This window comes from Crocodylus porosus, unplaced genomic scaffold (genome assembly GCF_001723895.1).
Source record: "Crocodylus porosus isolate Cpor-Errol unplaced genomic scaffold, CroPor_comp1, whole genome shotgun sequence".
NCBI classification, from domain to species: domain Eukaryota; kingdom Metazoa; phylum Chordata; order Crocodylia; family Crocodylidae; genus Crocodylus; species Crocodylus porosus.
In genome coordinates, this window is record NW_017728909.1 from 3,245,665 (window position 1) to 3,271,593 (window position 25,929).

The 25,929-nt window shown below is 40.7% G+C and overlaps 2 protein-coding genes across 4 annotated transcripts in view; one reads left to right on the forward strand and one right to left on the reverse strand.

The window, feature by feature from the left end:
* CCDC68 (coiled-coil domain containing 68) overlaps positions 1-10,394 on the forward strand; it is a 34,056-nt gene extending 23,662 nt beyond the window's left edge. For all 3 annotated transcript variants that reach the window (XM_019531767.1, XM_019531768.1, XM_019531769.1), the window contains exons 7-11: positions 2,488-2,570; positions 4,466-4,571; positions 5,995-6,078; positions 8,311-8,387; positions 9,806-10,394. In XM_019531767.1, the coding sequence (XP_019387312.1) occupies positions 2,488-2,570; positions 4,466-4,571; positions 5,995-6,078; positions 8,311-8,387; positions 9,806-9,872 (417 nt within the window). In that variant the 3' untranslated portion in view covers positions 9,873-10,394. The remainder of the gene's footprint in view (positions 1-2,487; positions 2,571-4,465; positions 4,572-5,994; positions 6,079-8,310; positions 8,388-9,805) is intronic.
* Positions 10,395-13,650: 3,256 nt separating this feature from the next.
* The window catches only part of RAB27B (RAB27B, member RAS oncogene family), a 61,294-nt gene continuing 49,015 nt past the window's right edge, over positions 13,651-25,929 (reverse strand). The window contains exon 6 of the mRNA XM_019531770.1: positions 13,651-21,799. Coding sequence (XP_019387315.1) covers positions 21,610-21,799 — 190 coding nt within the window. The 3' untranslated portion in view covers positions 13,651-21,609. The remainder of the gene's footprint in view (positions 21,800-25,929) is intronic.

Below are 25,929 nucleotides of genomic sequence, written 5' to 3' on the forward strand. Positions count from 1 at the left end.
CTGATGAAGATGTTGAACAGTGCGGGCCCGAGGACCAAGCCCTGCGGAGCCCCACTACCCACGTCCCTCCAGGTTGAGAAGGACCCATCCACCACCACTCTCTGGGTGCGACCCTCCAGCCAGGTGGCGACCCATTTGACTGTGTGGGTGTCTATACAACACAGCCCCCCAGTTTCTTAATGAGAATGCGGTAAGAGACGGTGTGAAAAGCCTTCCGGAAGTCCAGGAAGACTATATCCACTGCTAACCCTGCATCTGGTGATCTGGTCGTAAAAGGCCACCAGGTTGGTCTGACAGGACCTGCCACTGATGAAATGATTTGGGGCATTCAGTCTGCAGTGGCTCCCGCTGTACTTTTGAACAGGTGACACCACAATCACTTGCCAAATCAACTCCTGCCAGTAGGCAAGTGAGGGGACTGAGGCCTCCACCTTAACTTTATCCTTTCCAGCCCAACTGAAGTCTATATCTGCCATTGATGCTCCAGCCTTCTGTTTGTATTAGGGGTTAAAAGGCACAGGAAGTGTGGTAGGCTTATGCCTCTGCATTCAAGGGAGTGGACTGCTTGTTTCCCCACTACCTTTGCACATCAGTGTAGAGGCAACTACCACATGCCATTAGTATTTTTAATTATTGATAAATTATACTTAATTGCATGCAGAACTCTTCAGTTATTTCAGTGCACCTTTTGAATGTCTTCAAGTTGACTATGTTTCCAAAAAACTTCTGTATGATATTCCCAAATCTCATCATCCTGTCACATCAATAGGGTAACATGGAGGGTAGTTGCAAGCAGAATTCTGCATACAATTTTTTGTTGTCTATGGCTGAGATTTTTAGACATGCCTCCTATTTCCAATTATCCAAGCTAATAGCAGCACCATTTTAGGCAGTGTTCATAACACTCCATTAATATACCACGTTGGAACTTGCCAAAGAAAGAGAAACAAAAAAAAGGCTTCAGTTTCTTAGCAGCATGCAGCTAGGATCATCTAGACTCTACAGCCAGCCTCTAAATCCTGTCTAACTTGTAGCTTGTTCCTAAACAAAATCTCCAGGGGCAAAACTCTTGCCTTCACCAGGTCTGAGGTTTTACACTTACAGACTAAGATGATACATTGTGGAGTAGCTTTATCAGTTAGTAGCTTCCTTAATTTTCCCAGCAAGAAAGATTGTATCTGAATCACTGAATATTTAGAAGTGGACTATCAAGATTTGTCATTTGTTGATATGAAAGTTTCTAACTGAATCTATTTTAACCTATGATTTCTGATCCATATTTGCTTACAAAGTCCCTTTCAGTCTGTACGTAAATTGATGAGGTTATAAGGGATCTCAAGGATCATGTAGTTCAACTTCTTGCTTAGGTGCAGGATTCGCAGTTGCAGCCTTTCCACTCAAATGCTTATCCAGCCTCTGCTTGAAAATTCGCAACAAAGTAGATGGCATCTACAGCAGAAAGGATCTTTGAACACACAGCAGGCAAAAGCCAATATACTGACAGCTTAAAAGAATACATTATCCTCTGCTGATCAGGGGAGGGAAACTAAATCATTTCCTTGTAAATACCTGGATATTGGGATGTAGTAATTTGATACATTGCCATGTGAAAAGTATATCTTCAAATGTAAGAAATTCGAAAAACAACTAAAAATGTAAGTTGTAGAGATGGGTTGATCAGTTAGTTGCACCACTGGGATTTGCTTCTCATGCTGGAAACAAATTAGGAGATGCAGATTAGTGCAAGTTCCTGTTACGCTGGGGAATTTTCTTCAAAAATCAAACTTAAACCAGATTCTTCCACCACTATTCAGTTGATACTATTCAGCTGAACTCAGTTCATTTGAACACAATTGGCATTATTTCATTTCAGTGTGATTCCTCAAGTAGAAAGGTCCTGCTTAGGCTGAATAATGCTGGTGATCTGTCACTGTATTGACAAGTTAGTTGAAGCCAGTACAAAATAATGGAAGATAAGTTCAAGACTGCAAAGTCCTTCTATTTTTCTGAAGAGCAGCTTTCATTTAAAAAGCCAGCGTTTTCCAGTAGTTCCAATGCATCATTAGCTGGAGTAGCACAATTTTTCTCCTTGGAACAGGAAATACCAGTGGTAGTTGTGTGTTATCTGATGGTAAATCTGCATGTTTTAATGGCAACTGACTGTGTTCACGTCCATAGATTTGAAACTTTCCTTATTCTTTAAAAAATAAAGCCTCTAGTCTTTTAAATTTAAATATGTTTTGTCCATGCAGATCAATACAGAGCTGTTGCCCTGGTAACCCTGCCTTTTCTACAACCATTCAGTATGACCACTACAGCTTCTTTTTTCAAGATAACTAGTACTAATGTAGGTTTATTTCTAGATGGTTACTGCTGACTCATCTCTGGTCATTTTGCCTATTTCAAGATAGATTAAAAATAATCAGAAACATAAATAATCAGTTCACATCAGGTACATGTGGGTATGTGGACTTCTTTGTTTCCTAGGAAAAGAAAACTTTGCTAGAAAAGAAGCGGTCATTTGAAGAGATGCTCCTGCAGTTGATATCAAACCATGAAGTTGATAAACGGTAAATAATAGCATGCGACTAAGTGCTTTCAGTATGTTTAGCTGCCTCAAATTGGAACATACACGGGCTTTGATTGATTGCTTTTACTTTCTATACTTTTAAAAGAATAATAAAGTTTTCCTGTGATGCATCTAATAGGGTTTCTAGGCATTTATTTATTTAGAAAATAAGTAACCATACTCTGTCATTTGAACACATGGAGAAATTCAGCTAGGTGCTGTTGTCTCTTCTCTGGGAAACCTCTTGTTTTAATTAGCAGGACTTGTGCATATAGACTGACTGAGTGTAGTAGGTTTGATTTATAGATATATATTCTCATATACCCATCTTAACCCCATGCTGTTTATCAGAACCAATATCCCAAAGGCCAGGCACTATTGTTATTCTATCTGGGATATAATTAATTTTCCTTATTTTGATCCCTGCTTGACATTAAGCAATATGAAAAGGCAGTGTAGTCAGGGCACTGGTCATGGGGTAGGTAGACCTGCCTCTGTTACTAGCCTGGAAGGTCACTTTCCTTCATGTTTCTGAACATTGGCCACATTCCACTCCTGTCTTGCCTTTAGATGGGGTCATTGTATATTTTGTCAGTGCCATAATGTGGGGTAGGCAAGTAGGACGCATATTTTGGGTGCTGCCTAATGGTATGGGTGCTTTCCTGTCCTCCACTGATCTTGCACTTCCCAGCTGTGCATGGAGCACAAGGTATTCTGGGAATCATAATTTTATAGAGTGTCTGTGTAGTTCATGGATGAGGGTGAGGTGGGGTGACTTGACCCCACTGTTTTGCTGCTGAATTAACATTTCTTTTGCTTTCTTGACATTGGCTTCAACAGCAAATAAAATGGGGTGAAACTCTCCTCTCCCCAGCGATGAACTCCACTGCCACTCCAGAGACCTACAATTCTCATAACACCTTGCAGTCCATGACCCAGATTGCCCACAATACTTCTGGCTGCTACTGCTGGGTGTTACCTAGTGCAGGAAGGGTGAAGGGTGTCCTCTGCTGTGTGTTTTATGCTGTGTATTTGCACATTATTTGCATCAGGGAGTTTTTCTCTTTGCTGGGCCTTCAGCTTCTATTACTATTACTATAATGCAAATATGCTGATGATGAACAGAGGTGGTGGCTTCAGGGGTCTGTCTGTAGATTGTATAGCCATTTCCCCTCTATGATCACAACTGCACAAATTTCCAGGATTTTTAGGTCTACATATCACTTCTACAGTTTTTTTAACTGCTGTTTTCTGTGTTAGTCAAAATATTTTATTAGTAGTGGATGTGCTTGCTCCCATTTGTTGAAATTCTGCTAAGAGGTGAAATTTCACCATCAATTCTGTCGTCTCTGGTCACTAATCTATATGTGCCAACACAGTTACCATGGAAATGTATCGTTCAGTAGCTAAAGTGGTATGCAGTACCTTATGGTATGGCTTTAAAACATTCTTAGTGTAAAAGTGAAAGCTTATGAGACCTTGCCATGTCCTCTCACCTACTGTGTCCTCTGTATGGAATGGTTGCCCCCCTCTAAAATGAATAACAATGCTACTATTGATGCTATAAAGAATAAACCCCACATTTTTTTTTTCATTTATATTGTATAATGTTTACAATTTTCTTTCTTTTATGTTGTATAATGCTTAGTGAATTTAACTACAGCTGCTATGGCAAGAGGTTGATACCACAAGTTGAAATCCTATGTGCTCTGGAAATCACTAGTTCCGATCAATGAAAAATATCTTTATAGCATAGACTTGGATTTGAACTATAATTACAACTGACCAACCCCAAGAACTAGGAGCCCAAATGGCTGTTTTCTATAACCATGCTGCATAAAGCAGGTGTTGGATCTTTCCCTCTGATTTTATGTTCTTCCTCTTCTACCTCTCCAGGTGTGCGGATCTTCAAGAGGAGCTTTGCACTCTGCAACAGCAGATCTGTCATTTGCAGAATTTGATCCTGTTCCAGAATCAAGGCCTACGCAATGTGATACAGGAGGTTGGATTAATCAAGTTGGTTTCATGATGTCATAGTTGTTGAGGGAGCAGGTGGGAAATAGGAAAATGGGTCCAATCCTTCAATACCACAGCAAGAAATACTTCATCCAAAACCAGCTGAGGTGCATTGGTAATATATTTGAATGGGAGTTGTGCTCAACATGGCTATTCCCTTGGGCAATGTTCACTGGCATTTTCTGGCATACGGTCTAGTTGTCTACTGCTGTAGGGGTGGCCTTGAGTACAAAGACAGCCCCAAGCATATGTGTTCTACCTGGTGTTTTGTATGGATCATTGTGTCTAAAACACTTCATTGCTGTAGCTATAGACACTGTGTAAAACAGTCAATAAAATGAAAAGATATGTGGGAATCTACAAAACATTTCTCACTGAAGCCCATATAACATTTGCATTGCTCTCACAGGCAGTGCCATTAAAGTCAACAAATTGGCTTGCATGAGAAAGTAGGAGAGATTTGGATCCAAATAAGACTGACAAAATGTGAATCTGCTTAATATCTATTGTTTTTTATAACATCTTTTTAAAGAATTATTTTCAGTAAGGTTATACATTTTTGCTGAGCATTTACCTCTGAAAAAATAGTAGGGTTGAAGTATTGTTGTCGTTATGATGATCCAGGAAACGTATGAGAGGCAACAGTCTTTGGGTGGTACTTTTTTATAGGACCAACCATATAGTTGAGAGAGAAATTTGACAAGCTTTCTGGCAAACATTGCACTTCAGCCATCACGTGCTTAAAAACCTATCGAATTTCTCTCCCAGGTAATCAGTGGGTCTAGGAAAAGATATCACCAAAATATCCTTCCCCTATACAAAAATGTAATCCTGTTCTGTAAGCTAACATAGGATAGGAAATTCTCCTCGAGTCTTGCATGACTAAGGCTAAAAATCACTTGTGGGTAATCATTCCATTTTTGGCAAAGCTGTCAAGAACTTCTTTAAAATTAAAAGGTGAATTTGAAGTGCGACTTTATCTGATTAAAAAACAATGGCGAGTCAGTCATTTCACCACTTCTCTTCCGTTAGGCAACCGTTTTTGGTCGTAGGCCAGAACAACCCACCCTGGGACAGATGGACAAGTGTTAGGGTCTGGCCACTGCTGCCTATAGTCTCTAGCAGCATGGGGAGAGCCCCCACAGCCAGAGCCCCCGCCACCACCAAATGCTGCTGAAGCCCCATGTCCACAGATCAGTTGCAATTGCTCTGCAGGCCAAATCCAGCCCACAGGTCATGGGAGATAGGCTGCTAACCCCTGCTCTAAAGTATTTCCTGTATCAGGTGGAGTTCAAATTCCATTTATTCTCATACTATAAGAAAGTTTCATGCTGTTGCACATTTAATTAACAAAAAGGTTTCTAAACCATTTAAAAATCATTGCTAACTTAATTTTTTTTAACTTGTAGATTGAAGAATTGAACAAGGAACTAAAAATCCAAGATAAAACAATAGAAGATCTGAAAGAAAAGATAAATATGCTTGAAGCTCAGGTAAAGCAAGAAAGAACAATATGTTTTACTAAACTCTACAGTAGTGAGCCCAAAATGAGGTGTGTTTAAAAACCTTTGTGTTCCTCAATCCCTTCCGTCTTCCAAAATGAACAGTAAGAGATTAATGCTATGATTTCCAACCCAAGGTATGGCGTGGTATTTTTGAACTGTTTTCTGGGGATGAATAGGTAGGAGTGCTTTCTACAAAGCAAACTGGATTTACATAAGCATTCAGCAGTGGCCTAACTTTCCTTCCATTGAAGACCACAGTAAACATCGTACTGGATTCAGTTGTAATAGAGGATGAGGCCAAATCCAGTAAGTGGGATTTAGGCACAATTCAGGAACAGGAACCTGAGCCAGGATTCCCTTCTTTCCGGTGAGTCTTGTAACTGTTAAGTCAGAGGCCTGCTGCTGCTTGGCTCTTTGAGTCAGTTCTTTATTGCACAGAGGCATCCCTTCAACAAAAAGATCACCATTCAAATTAGCTTAGCATTGGGTCATTAGGGCAGTCTATAGGTCAGGGGAGATGCAGGCTTCAATGCCCTCAGTTGGTAACAGCTCAACCTGGGACTTCCTCTTCCAAGGTGTTTGTTGTAATCACTACAAGAGGGGTGTTGCTACTGCTGTTTCTCCTCCTGCTTTTTAAGAGTTCATTTTGATAATCTTTTTTGACAGAAAGGACTATCAGTGCCTCCCCTTGCAAGAGGATTCCAGGTTTCCTCCCACAGCCCTGAAGGAAGGGATTCAAGGCTCACTCTGTTTCCTGTTGCCTGTCTCTAGGCAACTGCATCCTCAGTAGTAGACAGTCCTCAGACTGTACACAGCTTGTCACTCAGCATGCCAGCTGCACCGGGTCCCATTTGGAGGCACCTTCTATAGACAAGCTTTGTGCCTACCACAGCATTCTGGATTGTACTCCCCCTGCATATCTCCACAACTAGTCTATTAAATCCACAGGGCTGGGGTGTGAACAAGCACATTTCAGAATAATGGGCCAGGCTGCTTTTACACACCATGGGTGTTTTTGTTTTTAAAAACACCACTTCAATTTAGAGAGAATTAAACCAAAGTAAACCCCCATGGCATGTATGCAAGGGTCAGACCCAATCCTTACCTGCCTCTCCAGCGGTGGGGAGGGGAGGGCGAGGGGCTGGTGGGCTGAGCAGTCCCTGAGCTGCTGGGCGGCCGGTGCTTCCCTCCGTGGTGGTGGCGGCGGCACCTGCCTGCAGGCATCTGGCACGGGTGGTCGCAGGGAAGCACCAGCCCTGTCCCCCCTCCCCCCAGTTGTGTGTGGAGGGAAGCACTGGGTCCCCACACAGCTCAGGCAGTCTCTGTGGAGGATTAAAAGAAAAAGATCAGTTTCGCCACTTCGTTTTTTTTGCTTCAGTGGAGCCTGCTTGCAAGGGCTGCCTGGATAGCCTCTGCGCTGCACAGGGCCTGGTGCTTCCTTCCGCAGCTGTTGCACTTTGTTAGATGGCAAAATACAACACCTTAGAGATGTTTTATTTTGCTACATCCCAGAGTCATTGAACGTGCAATACACCGCCGACAGTGCGAACAGCCACGCCATTAAAACTCAATATGCCACTGACAGTGTAAACAGCTGCTCCATTAAAGCAGTGCAAGAGGGAATTTAAGCCACTTCAAAGGCCAATTTTGTTATGTATATGAAGGCCCCCAGTTTCTATTTAACAACTAATTATTTACATTGGTGTAGGGCTAGAGTGTGGTTCTTGCCAAGATGGTCCAGAAAATGCGTGAGAGGGTAGGATTTCTAATGATATCTTCTGTTGGACCAGTTGTACAGTTTGGAGAACAAGCTTTTTCTGGCCTCAAGTGCCCTTCCTCAGGTCTAAGAAAAAGGCAGACACAGACTGAGCTAAATATCAGAGGAAAGCCTCCATGGAAATGCAGACAGTCTGCTTGTAGGGATAGAGGACGGCTCTGAGCAAGGAGTGAAGAGGTGTGACAAGGAGTGGTTAGGGGAAAAAACTGCGGTAGAATAGGTAATCTAGTTTAATGACAGAGCAAGACCATTCAAGAGTACCTTAGGGGTAGCATCCACTGGGTGTGTCTGCATGTTCATTAATGTGCCTTTGCTACCACACGTTATATTTAGTACCTGTAATATGAGGCAGTAGATAAAGATGCAGTAGCTGCACTAATGCACAGTAGCAAATGTTGCAGTCTGTAGAGAGGAAAATAAAACTAATTTTGTTTCAATTTCAGAATAAATTACTTAAATACAAAGTGGAGATGTGGTCTGTCCAGTCAACAATGAAGGTTTCAAAAGCTGTCTCGACAGAGTAAGTTACTTTGAAGGTATCAATGACTGGCTAGGTTACAGTAGTACAGAGAAGGACCTGAGGGTTATGGAGGACCATAAACTGAATATAAGTCAACAGTCTGTTCTTGTTGCAAAAAAGGCCAACAGCATCTGAGGTTGTATTAATAGGAGTATCAGTTGCAAATGAAGGGAAGTGACTCTTCTCCTTGATTCAGCACTGGTAAGCCCTCACTGGGAGTACTGTTTCCAGTTTTGAGCTCCATACTTCAAGAAGGGTGTGGACACTTTGAAAAGAATCCAGCACAGAGTGACAAAAATAATCAGGGGCTTAGGAGATGAGATTTATGAAGAAAGGCTGAAAGAACTAGCATTGTTTAGTCTAGAGAAGACTGAAGAGGGATTTGATAACAGTCTTCAAATACCAGAAGGGTATTATATAGAGGATGGAGATGGGATATTCTCTGTGGCTGTAAGAGGGGAGGACTAGGAACAACAGCTTCAAGCTGCAGCAGAGGAAGTTTAGAGTGGAAATGAGGAGCAACTTTCTGACTATAAGGGTGGGTGGTCAAGCATTGGAACAGGCCACCTAGAAGAATCTGTGGAATCTGCATTCTTGGAAGTTTGGAAGAGCAAGTTGGACCAACACTTGGTTGGGATAGTTTAGTAAGGGATGAGTGGGCTAGATTAGATGGACTCATGATGTCCCCTCTAGCCTGCTTTCCCATGAGATGTCTGAAATCTTTCTTCCTACTCTCTCTTCAAACATCAAAATATGAATAATTAATAATGTCATTAGGGATGTGTCCTGGCATAGCTGATCCATTTCATTGGACAAAAGAGATGCTACCCATTGTCCTGTGGTGTCATGCTGCTGCCACCCCCAGGGCTTTAGGGGAACAGCAGTTGGGGCATACCTCTGCAAATGTGGGAGCTCTGGGTGTGCAGGATCAGGCTCCATAGGGAGCTCCAGGCCGCATGAACTTTCCTGCCTTAAAACAAGCAGATGTTTGCCAGAAAATAAAGGCACAAATTCATGCTACTACTTTGTCACAGACACATATGTGAGCATTTGCGGTGTGACAAAGGGAATGGACTTCTGTGTGCTTTCATTTTGTGCCACCATAAAAAATGTTATGACCACACAGAAACAACATGTGTTTCCAGACTTACTGGCTCAAATGCAGAGCTTTGCTCCGGTATCTTGCTAGTTCCTGAACCAATTTTTAAGAGCCTTCACATTGTTTAAGCACCCTGATGACAAATGTGGGACAGCGAATTCTATTTGGTGGCAGGATGCACGCTAATTACTGCTGCAGAGCTGACTGGTGAAATGTTTCCTTGCTGTTCAGTTTACTCTAAATGCCTCAAATAAGTTGGTTGCTAGCTCGGTGTTCGTTCTGTTTACAGTTGTCTTTGTCTTCTGTCTTTATCTTGCAGCTCAACCAGGATGGCTGGGATGTCACCCTACATGATGGTAGCTAATCTACAGAAACAAAATGGCTAGATGAGAAACTGTTGTCCTCTTTTATCTTAGTCATAGAGTCCTCTCTTTGTGTGTCTCAAATGATAACCTCAACTCTGTTCAGTCTGATTCTAAGGCCCCTTGTTATAAACGCAGCATCATGAACACTCAAAATGCTTGCAGTGGTGCTTATGCAGAAGTAGCCTTATAGTTGCATTAAAATGAATACACACATCTGGAAGTATGGCAAGACTTGAAGAAACAATATAGATGATGTTTAGCCACAAGACAGGAACAGCCAGACGCTATTCTTGAGGGGGGAAATGCATTATCTTCCCCAATTTTTACTATAAAAGACTGACTTTTTAACAAACATGCTGTGAATCATCTTGACATCGTTTAGGAGTATATTGAGAGGATATCAAAGTCAAACATTCATAACTGCATACAGAGACTATTCTGTTTACCATATTTTAGTACAATTTTCTGGTGCAACTTTGGCTAGTAGATTTTAAAAGTTCATACTGCAAGTTTGATAATGTAGAGGCAAATTTAATAAAGTATATATTTGTCCAATTTTCTCATCTTGGTATTGTAATCTAAATTTTAAATGTGACAAGCTCTTTAACAACTTCAGCAATGAAAATGTTACAGCAAGAGTTTTATTTCTCTAGGAGACAGTGGCTTTGGGGCAATCATTGGTTAGCTTTGTCTAACATTGTCAAGGCCAGCATCATGATCTATGCATGTTTATTTCAGCGCTGGAAGACAAGAAGACATGTCTGCTTGTGACTGATCCATTTTAGACAAAGCAAAGCCCTACCATCTATCACACTGGCCAGTTCTTTTCAGAAAGTATGCTATGATACTGTTTGTAGTACCTCGGTGTAGCTACATGTGGTCATTTGACTCGCCTTGATGTGCCAGTATTCGCAATAGATTTTGGTTTTGTTGTAGTCCAGCTGTTTATATTCTGAAGATTGATTGCTATGCATGATCCCCATCCAGACTATATTAATGAGTTTCAACCTTAAACTGCTAAACCAACCATTTAAGGACAGGAAGTGTTTTTCATTAAGCCAGCGTCTATGAATGTTGTTTTGGAGGACTTCTTTTGCAATGTTGAGTCAAACTGAGCTAATGATCAAAGTAAATAGTATCTAACCCTAAATTGGCTGGTTCAAACCCCCTTACCTGGATTTAGTAATTCTGTCTGTTATGTAGCCTTACACCTATTCACTCCCTCACACCTCTTCCTCATTTTGTAAATAGCAGAAATGCTAATGGAAAACACTTTGAAATGGGAGAGGAAGCGTGTCTTAGCAGACAGCTTATGTTTACACTCAAAATTGCCCATGGGTGCATTATAAAAATCTATAAATTGTTACTTTCCTAAGTTTTAAATGAAATGAACTGCGAAACAGTCTTTTTACTGGTTTCAGTGCCAACACTTATGCATTTCAGTCGTGCAAGTGAGTCAGTTATCAGAATGAATGAGGGTAACTTGTACTGAAGTGAAAATTGCAAACATGCAAAACTATTCATGTGAATACCTTGGGGTCATCTAGTGGGAAGTATGAAGAAGAGAACTTGTATGACCTAATATTAGTACATTTGGCCCTTTAGAGGATTAGCTTAATTGCTTATATGATTGGCCAGGATTTGTGGTAAAATTTACGGAAATACTTAGACAGTGCTAAGTGTTCATATGCCTGAAAGTTAGGTACCAGCTCTGGAAGGGGAATTTATAAACACAAGTCAGGCATTTAACTCTCTCCATTCAGAAAATGGAAAATTGAGTATGTAGAATTGGGATATAAAATCTATGCAGAGTCAGGATGTCAGCATGAATTTTAGACCCTAATTCTATACACCCAATTCTCTCTGCATCATTAGGAGCAGACTGCAGATCATGGACCTCGGACTATATACCAAAATTGAACCAAGTCCACAATGCTGTACAGCTTAATGAAAAAGAATCCCCTTTTAGGTAGTATACTCCATACACCAGTTCACTGCATGTAGGATGGCAATACGCATGCCATTGATAGCCTGGTGCAATTCAGAAACCCCATATTGGCAAATCTGGCAATGACCTCCCAGGGACTGGACAGCCTGAGGAACACTGGTAGTCTGGGAATTGTGCCACTCTGAGGACGTGCTTGGCAGTAACATAGCCATGGATTTCTCCATGCTCAACAAGTCACAGACGTGAGGCTACCAGGGATTGCTAATTTCCAAATAGCTATTGCCAACTGTTCATGAAAATGCTGGTGTTGGCAAACTGCCTCTCAAGCAATGATGGTCAGCTTGACATGGATCTCCTTGCCACTGCTGCTTGTCATTCTAAGTCCGTGGAACTATCTACTCCCATCAGTTTATGCTTACCTCTCTGACCCAGAAGGGCAGCAATGCTCTACGAATGATCCCAGGGAAGGTCATCCTCTCTGGAAATGGCTCTTTTTTCTCTGGCATGTTTTTCTGAGACTTGTACAAGATTGAGTAGAGCTTTAGAAAGTGACAGTTGAGTACTGGGGTAATCCAGCCCCAAGATGTCTTTCTGTGACCTAGTAGGTAGGGTTTTTAAACAGAAGAGAAAGCATGGCTAGGTAGATCTCAAACTTTTTTTTACTATGGTTGGTATTAAGCCCTCCAAATTTGAACTCAGTAAAAACATACAAAGTTGTCTATCCCGAAGTATGTTCTGTTCTTATACTGCCCTCTGTAGACTACTCCTGCAAAGTGAAGGGGAAGAACATACTAATGCCGTTACTCAGAACTGGTTTGTAAACAGCAGTTTCATGGGAGATGCACTAATTTAAAAGAAAAGTGCAAATCTCAGATAATCATGTTAAAACGCATACAATTTTAATCCAATCTGTCTCCTGTGTAACTCAAGATACAACATTCATGTACTTTCTCATTTTAGGATTAGCCACTGAAAGATGTAAATAAAACTTAGCACCTACCTAATGTGCAACTACCCGTTCACATTGCTGTGCATGGTTAGGTATATTTTAAAGGTGAGGGATAGACTATGATACTATTATATTTGTACTATATAATTAGGATACCTTTTTCAAAAGAAGTGTTTTAAGTTTTAAATTGCTAACTGTATTACAACTTCTGCCGATTCAAGTCACCAATTAAAGAGCTGCTAAAACCAAATCTGAGAATCCCTCCCAAAAAAATCCTGCTTCAACAGTGTTCTGATAGATTTTCAGATGTTCAGAAGGGATGGTTTTCTAACATAAAGGTAACATTCACAGGACCCTACTTTACTATGTATTCATTAGCAGAGACAAATTCTGAACTACTTTCCTTCCAATTGAAATGCTTCACAAGTGGCACCTTGTACGTTCCTTACTAAGCTGTTCCTTTATTGTAAAAGGAGATTTTGGCAGAAAATTCAACTGCATTCATAAGGCAGTTTTTGGCAATCTGATCAGCCCTCTATGTAGCATAGAAATGGTGTACTATTGTTAGTAGACAAGCCTTCAAGATCACAATGCTGTTTCAAAATGGGGCATGTTGTACAGTACTAAATCAATTTTCAGTGACCCATCTACCTAACATTTTAGACTAACTGTTCCATCTGGCATAAGCATTAGGGCCAAAATCAGGACCTGCTATATCGAATGAGTCCAGCATGTGTAGAGATCTACCCATCCTGTCCCCCACCTCCCATCTGCACATAACAATTCTCCACTTGGTCATCCTACACAAGGAACTGCTGTATTGCAAACACTCGACATACCATCGTTCTATTTGCAGAGCAACTTTTGTTGCCCTCTCTGCAAACACACACAGCTAACACAAGTGATTAAAAATGTATTTTTATTTTGAAAAGAAAAAAGTGCAGAAACTGAATCACAGGATTACATTCCTTGACCATATGATACAAACCCAGACACCAGTGAATCATTCAACAATATATTTTGAAGCCACAGGTACTTGGTACAACAAAATAATGACATTAATATTGTTATGCAGTATATCAAGGGGCATATATAATAAAAATGCTATGTTCAAGGAGAATCACATTCATATCACTAGGCATAACACTTACAGATCTGTTGAGAAGACAAAACAAAAACCATGCTGAAGAGTGAAACATTAAAAAGGTAATTCATACAGTAAACATTTAGTGTTTGCTTAAAAGATGGACATCTTAAAACTGAAGCGGTACAATTTAACTTCCATAAATAAGTCCAGTAAGATATAGGCATCTCTTAATATACACTATGCACATTAAGCCCTATTGCACAATGATGATTGACAACTTTAGGGTATCATTTTTAGTTAGATCACTATGAAATAAAAGCACAGAATAAATTACCACTGGTATTCTGAAATAGGTAAGAAATGAGATGTGGAAAAAATATCTAAAAAACAGATCTGTTTCACCCCAAGGAGAATAGCTCTGTGTTGACAACTTAGCTTCCTGTCCAAAGTTGTCCTTAAATTGGAATAGTGGAGGCATGGTGAATGGGGTGCACGCTCAACAGGAAAGTGGCTGTGAAGATTCCTGTTGCCAATAACCCTGGTCTTTGGATGAGATTTCACTTCATTCACATGACATCTTTGGAGTTTTAGTGGGTTTTTTTAAAAATAGAAATAGACTTTTGAAAAAAATCAGAACAAGGCCTGGACTGCCTATAGTGTTTTGTGCCCGTAACAAAGTCATGGTCACCCATCTTTAACTTTCCAATTGTCAGGGTTCTTCGAGTGTGGTGGAGCAGGGGAAAGAGATTCCTCTGGGAAAAATAATATTATGTATTACTTATGAAATGTTGCATAAGGCTGTAAATAGACATCTCATCTGAGCTGGTTGTGATTGTCCCAGGTTTGGATCAAAACAGGAGGGGCACAGCCCTTTACACATGTAGCCCTTCTAAGCTGCCTTGCTGTTTCTCTGCCAGTAGGTAACTAGGGAGAGCGCACAGCCTGATAGGGTTGTCCCTGGAAGAAACTGCAATTAACATGGATGTGCAGTTATGCCCCAGGAAAAAACATGGTTAGTACATTTTTTCTGTCATACTTCATAGGTAATCAAAGTAGGACAGTGAGGATGAACACTTGCCACAAACTTTCTCCTGGGAAAAATGCTATTTACAGCAAAACTTAGTTCACAACTAGGTTAGATTCCTATTAAAAGTACAGTTCTAAATGTATGTTTTGGTTCAGGAGGCTGAATGCTGATCAAGAGATTTGTTGGTGAAACATTACATAGCGTTTCTCAGAAATGAAGCCTCAGCTTTGACAAATTCCCAAGTATTTGCTATTAAGTAGGTATCAAAATATCTATTATACATCTTTTCTCAAGTCATGACATATGGCCTATTTGTATAATCTAAAATCTAAGATACATCATTTCATAGGTTTTCTATAAATTAATCAAAACATTTAAATAGATTCAGCCTTCACAAAAATAGTTCTAAGGCAATTTTCTAAGATTACCAATACAGCAAAAGGCGATTGCTCTCAAATATATAGTGCATGCGACTGAATTGCAGTTTTTTTGGTATGCAGTATCCATAATGCCAGTCTCTTCTATACGAGATGAACAGCTAACGTCAAAATATGGGAGGAGTTGCAGGGCTGTCTGACACATTCCTTCTCCCAGGTTTAGAAAAGGCCATCCCTACTTTCCTAAAAAATAAAATCCCTCTGCATCCGAAAAAATCTTTCAATATCTATGGAACTATATAACAGATATGATCTACAGTCAGGTTCTTTTTCAAAGGCAAAGTCAGGCTATTTGCAACTCAAGTAGGGCTTTAGACCCGATGTCTTTTCTAAGATCCTATACTCTCCAGTACGAGATGCACAGATGTTCTTGAGACGCAAAACGAACATCTAATTTGGTGTCTGGACAGGTCAACAATGACCTTAGACTAAGATTCTTCACATCATACAGTATAAGTTTTATTTTCTGTGTTAATATATTTGTCAAAAATGTAAGAATTAGAACGAGAAAATTGGCATGGAAAACCAGGGAGACAGATGCCTTGCAGGCTTGAGGTGGAAACCTAAAAACTATCATGAAAACTAATGCATAAAAATTATAAAAGGCAGAAGAATGATTTTGTATTGGCTTCTTAAAAAGCAGCTTAATCCAACAACACTTTAGGACTGACAGTGCTGTTGTGTACATAAACCAGTGACTGGCCATGGTCTCTAGACACTGCTGGAAAGCGCATGCTGATGGTTGCATGAATGCAAGGCAAAATAATGAATACACTTTTGGCAACGCCCTCCCATTCTCAATAGATGCTGGACAGTAAAAAATGCCTGTTAATGGAAGTATTTTCTATGCAGTTACATCTTCAGAAGGACATCTGAACTATGGTTAATCTACCCTGACATAACCTCTTCTCCACAGAAGTATTTGAAGACTTGCTCCAGCAAAGTATGTAAGCTTAAAACAGGTTGTCAAGCTGGGTAACTTGTGCATGTTGGTCTACATTGTAGATCAATACTACTGCCATAGGGACAGAGATTCAACTCCACTCATGTCCCCACTCAAGAACCTTTGCAACAACCGAATCCTTCCTCAGTCCTTAAGTTTGGGGCATAAATGGCATATTGGCCTGTTTGGCACCTTGGAGAAAAGAATTACAAATGAGACACTGAATGGTTTCAACAACTCTTGGTCACAGGCATGTGAGACATGCCCCACATATAAAAAGGTCTATTAAGTTACCTACAGAAGTGATTTCTGGATTTAAAGAGAAGTTTTTAATATAACCAATAGAAAAATACCAGGCCATTCCTTTGTTTGCTACAGGTACAGCTGGAATATTATTATTGTATGGACAAGATGTAAGAAAGGCTAATTTAGAGCCAGCAAAGGATGTTTATGTTGAAAACCAGTAAAGGAATAACTTGAGCTGAAAGATACTGAGCTTCAGGGTGAACAAAAATTGTGCCCCTTATACATATTATTGACCAAAATGGCAGCTTACATTTTCATAAAGCAGCTTCTGAAACAGTGGAGCTGTAACCTTTAAGCTAACATTGGCAAGACAAGTGCATTTACCAGGTTGATATGGTAGTGTTTTTACCTACAATGACACCTCTGTCTGGAGTTGAAGGCTGGGGAGTAGGGCGTTAAAAGCAATTTAAATATTTAATATCTTTATGATTATTTTCCTGTTTTAAAATATAATACTGTGGTTGCTTGTATTAAGCAATGTCATGTTTTACATTCATTTTAGAAGGACAAAACACCTAATTAAGAAGAAAATAATGCACTACTACTTTCAGAGTTACAGAAGAGACGAACGATATCCTACCACTTTTACAGTAGACCAACAAGTTAACATAGTATGAATGGAGCTGAACAAGAAAACAGATACAAGACCAAAGGTATTCATTATCCTCAGTTTCTATGAAGCTCAAGACCACAGGTTGAGAGAAAAGTTAAAAACATGCTAACTTAAAAAAAAAAACCAACAGCAAAAAAAAAAAAAAACAGCGTTCTTTACCCAGTGACAGTGTTCTTGCAAAACCACAGCTACACAGTATTGGCACTTTTGTCACATTGGGAAATACATTTCATGACTTGATTCAGAAGTGACCAAGCTCAGGTTTGGCTCATGCATAGCACCATGTATGAACTACCAACTCAAATGAACACTAATGTAGAGAAGTGCTGCAAAAGGTGAATGAAGCAGGGAAATTCTGGAGGAAAGGCACATTGTTTGGGGACAAAATGACCTTGAGAAACCATCAAGAGAGAAGAGTCAGGATGCAGACTCAGTTCAAAGAACAGATAGCAGAAGCAGACAGCAGAGACAGACATTAAAGTACTTTAGTATAAGCACATATAAAGATACTGCAGGAGCTTGTTTTCTAAAGCTCTCTTGGGACATGTAGTAGGCTTGTATCCAAGATGCATTAGTACTTAAAAGTAAATGTTTACCTTTATATCAACTTATATATCAAACAACTTATGCAACAGTAAAATTAAAATACCAGGTCTGGTTGACTTTGAAGGAAGTGATCGCTTCTTGCTGGAAGTGTTACATAAAAGTAAATTCATTTTGAAAGTTTGGTCCTGGACGAATTTGAAAGGAAGAGCATGCTAAAGTGAAATGCTATGAAAAAAAAATGTGAGTTTAAGAAGCAAGATAACAGGCTGTGTAACTGTAGCTATAGCTATAGCTGTGGATCTGCCATCTGTAGATTGAGCCAGTCAGAATGGAGATTTAAAAGTCTGCAGTGGAAAATAGGAGCGTTGTGGCAAGGCAGAGAGCTCTATTTGTTTCACCAGAATACGTATGGAAAAATCAAACTATACCAATGACTCAAATGTACTGCAGAGCTTGTTTGTGCATCAGTTAGTTTCCAATGAGTCACAACCAGCGACACATACCTGAGCTGAAAATGTAGGGCAAATTATTGGTCCTGAAAAATGACATGACGGGATCTGTGTACAGCCAGCTACTTGTTACAATGCAACTCAAGACAAGCCCTACAAACTGAAGTCATTCAGGTATGAACCTGGGGCAGCATGTTAAAACTTCACTATATTACAGTTCTTTTGTATACAATCACAGCAAGTCAAGAGTAAGACCGTATTTGGAAACTAACTTATCCTATTAGTGCCCAATTTACTGAAGCTCTCATTAATATTCAGGACACCTTATTGGAACTTTCCCATCTGCTCTAATGGAAATACATTTTCTTTAAAAAGACCAGCAGTAACCCTGAGAGATGCTGAGCTTTCAAGTCACCTGTTGAGGTAAGTGGGGATGGCATCTACTCAGTACTTAGATCAAGTCCAAAAGGCTTTTTAGGTGAATGCACTAGCCTTCCCCATAGAGCCAGCCATGCCAGCAAGTTCCACATGAGATTACAAACCTAACATGAACATGAAAGGTGGGTGGTATACCAGCTAAATTCTTTAACACCCTTTAATAGAGCAGTGTTTAGCTTGTATCTTTACATTTCCAATATTTACACCTGGATGTGGCACATATTTTTAATCTTCACCTCACCTCGAAACAGTGGTTTGGTGACAGCTCCTCCATGCTAATAACATAGGAAGTTTACATACTCTCACTTTCTTCTCCTCTTCCACCAAGTCAGAGTAAAATCTGGGCTGCTTGAATTAGCAGGTATCATTATGACCAGGCTGTAGAGGCTGTGATACTGTACGTGCTCTAACATAGCCGGTGTCCCCTAATTAAGGAGTTGACTAAGATTACTTGCTCTAAGCAAGCTCCATCCTCAAAACAGCACAGCTTCAAACTGGTGTCCCTAGGGAACTAACAGATCATGAGTCAGCCTTTCACTTCTGATTAATTTATTGGGTTGATTACTAGGGCCCTGCTCTAAAACAGCACAGGTATGAAAGTCAACTTTTTTTGGCAATGCAAGTCTGAAAACTTCCAAGGAGCCAAATAGCTGCTATTTTGCATCATTAAGCTTTTATGGAAAGACACTAGGTCTGCGGGATGAACTACTCATAGCTTTGCATGCAGTCACCTTCCTGCCTTGCTGCTCCAAGCTACTGACATGTCACCCCTGTAAGAAGTCTAGATACCTTAAGTTGCTTTAGGAAGCACTGGCTTTCTAGTGAAAGTCTACAGCAGAGCATTCTCAGCCATGTTCCTCATCCTTTTTAAAGGGGCAAACTAGGTGCTATAAATTAAAATACTGAATCCCAAGGGGATTCCAAAGCATTGAAGACAGGAAATTCCCAGTTCCATAAGACCGTCATAATATTAAGAATTTGTAGGTTTTAAAATTCTTTATTAAGAGCATTAATATTAAGAATATCTGAAATAAGCATGCAGTATATGAAGGTATACTTCATGGGATTGGACTTAATGTTTATGCAGTTCCATTTTTAGTTTTTGCCTGGAAAATTAGCTATGAAGCCTTTGCATCTATTGAAGTTCATGGGCTTTAAAAAAGGACCACAGAAGGTGCATGAGAATTTTAGGCTACTGTACAGCATCTGCGTTTAGCACTAAACTAACTTGTTCCTCTACCACACTAATAGTGGCTATTTGGTAGCACACAAAATGGACCTGTTCTTCTATCATACCATCTGCCCTGCTCATATGCCAAATTGTTCAGTAAGCATCACTGGAAGAGGTGGGTAGGAAGTGTGCTGTCCATTCATCAGACCAGCTGGTAAACCCTCAATATTTTGGAAAAAATACTGAAACAGTTCTGGGCTTGCCACCTGTGAAGTTTATCTGATTGAGAATCAAAGCACTTAAAAAAGCTGAGACCAAAAGCCTTACATTGCTTAAAATATAAATAAACAGAAGCCTGTATTCTTTCCATCATCATCCCCAACCTTATCAATTTAGTTTTGCTTTTTAACAGAGACCTTCTGTGCGATACTTTTTCCTGGAGAGGTTTCTCTTATAAAGTAGCTGGAAGTGCACATTCATGTGATCTTAACAATCCTGCTGCTAAATTCTTAACTATGCAATGTAAGAACAACAGCTTCTCTAATGGGCAAAAAGCACACTAAACCAGATGGTTTAATGGGATTTCAATTTTATAGCAACCTAGAACAGCATGGGAATTGTAAATATTTTCTTAAATGCTTTGCTCCTAAATGGACTACAGCTTTGATGAGACATGTACCGTTGTATCAGAGCTTCCTCACTTCCATACACTAGTACATCAATATACAATATAAAATGTTCGTTCTTTTTAGTGTGCCTTTCTTATTTGCTTCTATGGAATCTCTGGAAAGATACCTGCAACACATTTATATTGGGCATAACATGATTTTTTGGTAGTTTGACATTGCAAATCCTCAGTTTGCAATGTTTTAGGAGCCACTTTCTACTCTGTTTTGTGGATGAGGAAGTTGTGCTCTATGGGAAACCAAGTGCACCAATGCACATTTAGAAATTTGTGCGAGTGCCACAAAATTTTCAACTTGAAGACATGTGAAAACATTCATGAGTTCCCTTCTTTACACCCCAGCTGGAACGCACAGCCTGTTATCTGGCAAACATTATACTTTTCTTACTAGAGAAGTGTTTTTGCTTATGGTGAATTTTGCAAGACACTCCACAAAATCTGTTCTCTCTATCCTCGTCCATAAATAAGTTTTGCTACTTTCCCTGTAGCTCTAGAATTATTTAAAGCACCATCTCCCCAACTCCTAACTCAATCCTCGCTTGAATTCCTAGCAACACAAACAATGTTGCAAAATTCCTTGATTAAAATAAAGCCCCTACTCCTCATACTCAGCCAAGGAAGCTTCGCAGCCCTGCTTACTCTGTACAAGTAACAAGATCGTTCTTAATAAGCCACGTGTGATTCTCTGTACTTGTGCCTCCATTTTAGCATATGCATGGTCCCTGATTTAAAACAAGTTGGTTTACAGAAAAAGACATTGAAAAAGAACCACTCAGACCTTTAAGAACATCAGCTTCTCTTTTAACCCCTATATGCAATTTATGGAAACAATAGCTTCCTTCACCCTTCTCAAGAAGAAAGAAAACCTCTTTTTACATTCATTAGCTTGACTATGTAAAACAAAGAGGATTTTGTGGGGAATGGTTTTATGAGGATGGCACTATATTAGGAATGACTTATTCCAGCACAGAAGCTTCACAGAAAGAGAGAGAGACACTTTAGTTTTCAAATCAGTTCTTGGGAGGAAAACAAAAAAACAACCGAACAAGACAACTTTGTTTCTGTGCATGGCTCAGAGCATCCAGGCTTGAATATATTGGTAGGTTGGCCATTTTCTGGTCAAATATTCTCATTGGTTCTCACAGTTTAGAGGTGAAGTCTAGCAGGCACACTTTCGGTCCTCTGGTTTTGCTGATTCTAGCTTCCCCGAGCTTTCTCCATTTGCTGTGTCAGACGCTTGTGTCTTGTCAACACATTGTTCCATACGTTTCATTATCAAGTCCAGCAGTGTGTCCACGGACTTCTCCACATTTTGTCCAGTAGCTGCACTTGTTTCAAAGTAGGGTATGCTAACATGGGATGATTAAGAGATTCATTAGGAAGAGGTTTACAATTAGAGATAGGTCTAAGAATAACATACCAGAACTCAAACAACAAATCCCTCTCTCCTCTCCTCCCCTCCTATCTGCCTCACAACAATTTTCATGCTGGAATAAAAAAAAAAATCTATCTAACTCTTCTCTATCCTACCTGGTCTGTATTGTACAAGTGTGCTGAAGCCAATCCATAGAGATGTGTACAACAGTCATGTCTGTCAGGAGAGTCAAGGCAATTTGCAGTGAGCCCTAGAGTTACAGAACTGCTTACCCATGATATGTTGGGAAGAATCTTTTCCTGTTTGGAGCAGGGCTTTGATTTTTTTTTAAAAATCGAATGTAGGTAAATTAGGTTACACACTACCTCGCACAGTTTAGCCTTGCCATTCCTAAATGACATCCTGTAGCCCAGAAAGTTTCTTTCTAGTTGTGTTAAAAGACTTAGGATGTTAATTCTGCTCAAGAAGCCTGTCTTAAGACCAAGCCCCTGACATGTTCATCTCAAACACCCTCTGTTCTGAATGTTGATACAGACCTGTTTCTCTGCAGTATCCTCATCCTTGGACATCCCTTGGCAGTAAAAACCCCCAAATCTGAACTCCCTATATACAATGTAAATACGTGTGGCTTTTGAACTACATCAAGACACACATATCTACTGCTCCTCATATTACCACCACTTTATTTTGTGCTTCTGGTATAAATTCTTTATGAGCAGCAACATGCAACATGCAGCCCTGCTGAAACAAGTCAGGGAGAACTGATGCTTTGTCTATTTGCTGTATTTACTCAAAGATAAGACAAGACCCTCCCACCACATCAGCATGGGGAAAAAAAGCCCCGGTCTTAGATTTGGATACCAGCATACCGCCTGCCCCCCCATTAAATAGACTGGCTATCATTGAAGTGCTGCTAGAAGTAGCAAGTGGTCAGTCATAAGGAACTAACTATGAAGTTAACTAAATGCAGCCCATACTGAGCATGCCCATGAAACACATCACTCACATTGGGAAAACCATTTTTTATGTTTTGGTCCTTAAAAAAAAAAGAAAAGAAAACTGACTGGTGTTCCCTCCACAGGGAACTGGGACAAGGCCTAAAGCTACTACAGTACTAGGCTGGCAGCAGAAGAGCCAGAGCCAGCCCTGACACCATTGCCTTGTTGCCAAAAAGTAGGTTAGGGCAGCCTATCTGAATAAGATATAATGCCCATTGTGCTCAGCCCCCCTCAGTGCCAACTCATGGTGAATCACTAAATCAAATAAGTTTTGACTTTCTCTTTGCTCCGACAGCTGAGCTGTGCCTTTCTTTCCCATTTCCAAAGATTCCTGTTTCTTCACCAGCCTTAAGTGTCTAGCAGACATCACCAAACTTCTGTATAGCTGAGAGACTATGTTGCCCCACTCTGTCAGCCTACTGCATGTGATTAGTGTCGCCCTACCCTCTACGGGGAACAGGCAGACCAGCAGCCCTGCACCTCATTTGCAGATACATTTTTGAGGGGTCCCAGGACCTGTAACAAGAACACCTGGTTCCAGTTACAAATGGGAGACTAATCAGCATGTGGATCCCTTGTGGGGGCTGTGGAGGGGTAGGAGGGATGGTATCTAGAGTACACGCACACATATTGTGCAGTGCTGGACCATGGGGTCACCATGGCTTGAAACAGTGTTGACTGCTGGGGCCCAGACCAATGAACTATATAATCACGAGCCTTTTGGACTAATATCATGTACATTGGGCATGTCTACATGAGACGCTATGTCACAGTATTGAGGAACCATGATGTCACTGCTACATTGCCATAGCAACGTGCTCCCTCACTACAGTGCATCGCTATGGCTGTGTGCCACCAGGTCGGTGCAGTAATCTGCATTATCATTTAGTACTTCCTAAAGGAAATACTAAATGATGGTGCGGTAACAACTGCGCCATGGGGGCATGTGTAGTAACAACAGGGCATATCTGTACATGTACTATGTTGGCAGGGAAAATAACAGGATCCGGCCGCTGCATTTCCCAGGATGAGAAAGACCAGAAATAGTGGAGCTATGGAAAAATGGCAGAGGTGACAGGGATGGAAGCTGCCACACCTACAAAAAGGTAGAAGCAGAGAGCTGACAGAAGAAGTAGACGACTTGGAGATGGTGGAGAACAATCAAAAGAAGGAGCGAAACATCAGAGAATCAGAAGACCTGAGATGGAGAACTGGAAAGAAACCAGCGCAAGGGGAGATATGCCTTTATGGAAAAAGCTATTATTTGAGACACTGAATGTAAGACAGGAGCAACTGACAAGCTTGCTGACAGGCAAAAACCGAAGAGCGTGGCAATTCACGTTCTGGGAGAAAAAGGGCTATGAGGAGATCTGGGACTTGTACAGAGAAAAGCAAGATGACAAAGCACTGAGAGGGATTAAGTTCCTAGCCAGGGAGCAATCACAGAAGAAAGTCATAATAGTAAAGATGTGTCTAGAGGTGATACATGAAGTGGACACAAGACGATGGATGGAACAGAGAGTACAAAGAGTGAAAACAGTGGGGAGAGTCTTAGATAAGTACAGAATTTGGATAGGGGCGTGGAGCGTCAAGGTAAACCTCAAGAGTGATGAATTCAACAGAGGAGGGATGAGGCACCTGCCATCAGTTTTCCAGCTAGAGGCCCAAAGAGGATACATAATGTATTATGGACAACCCAAATATGCAGCCAGTGTGGGGAAGAGAGGCACATAGCAGCATACTGCACAGTAACCCACTGTTACAGATGTAATGAGATAGGCCACAGGGCCAAAGATTGCCAGGAGAAAATAAAATGCACAGTACGCAACAAGGAGAGGCACCTATATAAAAGATAGGCATCTACGCCAGCAAGGTAAGACGGATGGAAGAAGCAAATGAGGAGGAGAAAGACCCCATGGAGGATAAAGACAGATGGAAATGGAAACCCACACAGTGGAAGAAGCACTGCATGAGATGGGAATGGGACCAAGCACTGACATGATAACAGAAGCAGCCCAGCAAGAAGTGATAAAGGAAGAAGAGGTGGTGGAGCAAGACACACATAGCTCCGAGATGGAGACATGGGAAGATGGAGAGGCTGAGGAAACGCAGCGAATGGAAGAAGGAAAGAGACAGGAAGAGGACGATGGGGAACCGAAAGAAAAAGGAGTTAAAAATCAAACAGGCAAAAAAAAGATGGAAAATGCAGAGGAAGACAAGATGAGTGAGAGGAAAGAGAGGAGAAAGCAGCAGAAAGAGAGAGAATGTGGGGAGACAAAGACGATGAGAATGAGAATGAGAGAGCGCCCCTCACATCTAAGAAGAGGACCGAGGAAGAAGAACCAGCTCTGAATAGAAAGGCAGAAGACGTACCACACTAGAGTGCAGTAGCACAGAAGGCTTCTGAGAAAAATCATGATGGAGGCTAGAATAACCTCCTTAAACATATGAAGTTTTCAGATGATGAAAAAATGGAAAAAGGTAGAACCCGGTTGTCAAGGATTAGAAGCAGACAGCGTGTGCCCACAGAAATGTGGAATAAGAGTAAAGAATGATTATGAACATTTGAAGAAGAGGTGAACAGCAAGACCATCATGGTGATCAAGAACAGAGAGCAATAAGGCAGCAATGATAAACAACCCAAGCATACAGACAAAACAATTCTTGGAAATAGTGGGCAGGCGATTACTGAGACTGGTAATAACAATACGAGAAGACAACAGAGAAATATTCAATGTCTATGTGCCCATAGAAAATGCCTGCAATTAGAATTAGACACGGTGAGTGGGAGGAAACAAATTGTCAGTGACTTGAATTGCATGATAAAAGAAGACAGGGAGGGAAGTAGCATCAGCATGAATCATAAGGGAAATGATTAAAAATGCAGGATTGGTAGACGTATGGGCAAACTCCAGAACAGAAATAAGATTTGATCCTGAAGACCTCAAGAATAGAGCGAGTCCTTGTACCAGAAGGACTGGAGGTGATGCAAAGGAATGTAACAGAGGTTGCAGTGAGTGACCATCCAGCACTACAAGTCAAACTAAAAACAGTCCAGGAGGGACAGAAAGGAAAAGGAGTGTGGAAGCTAAACACGAGAAAGTTA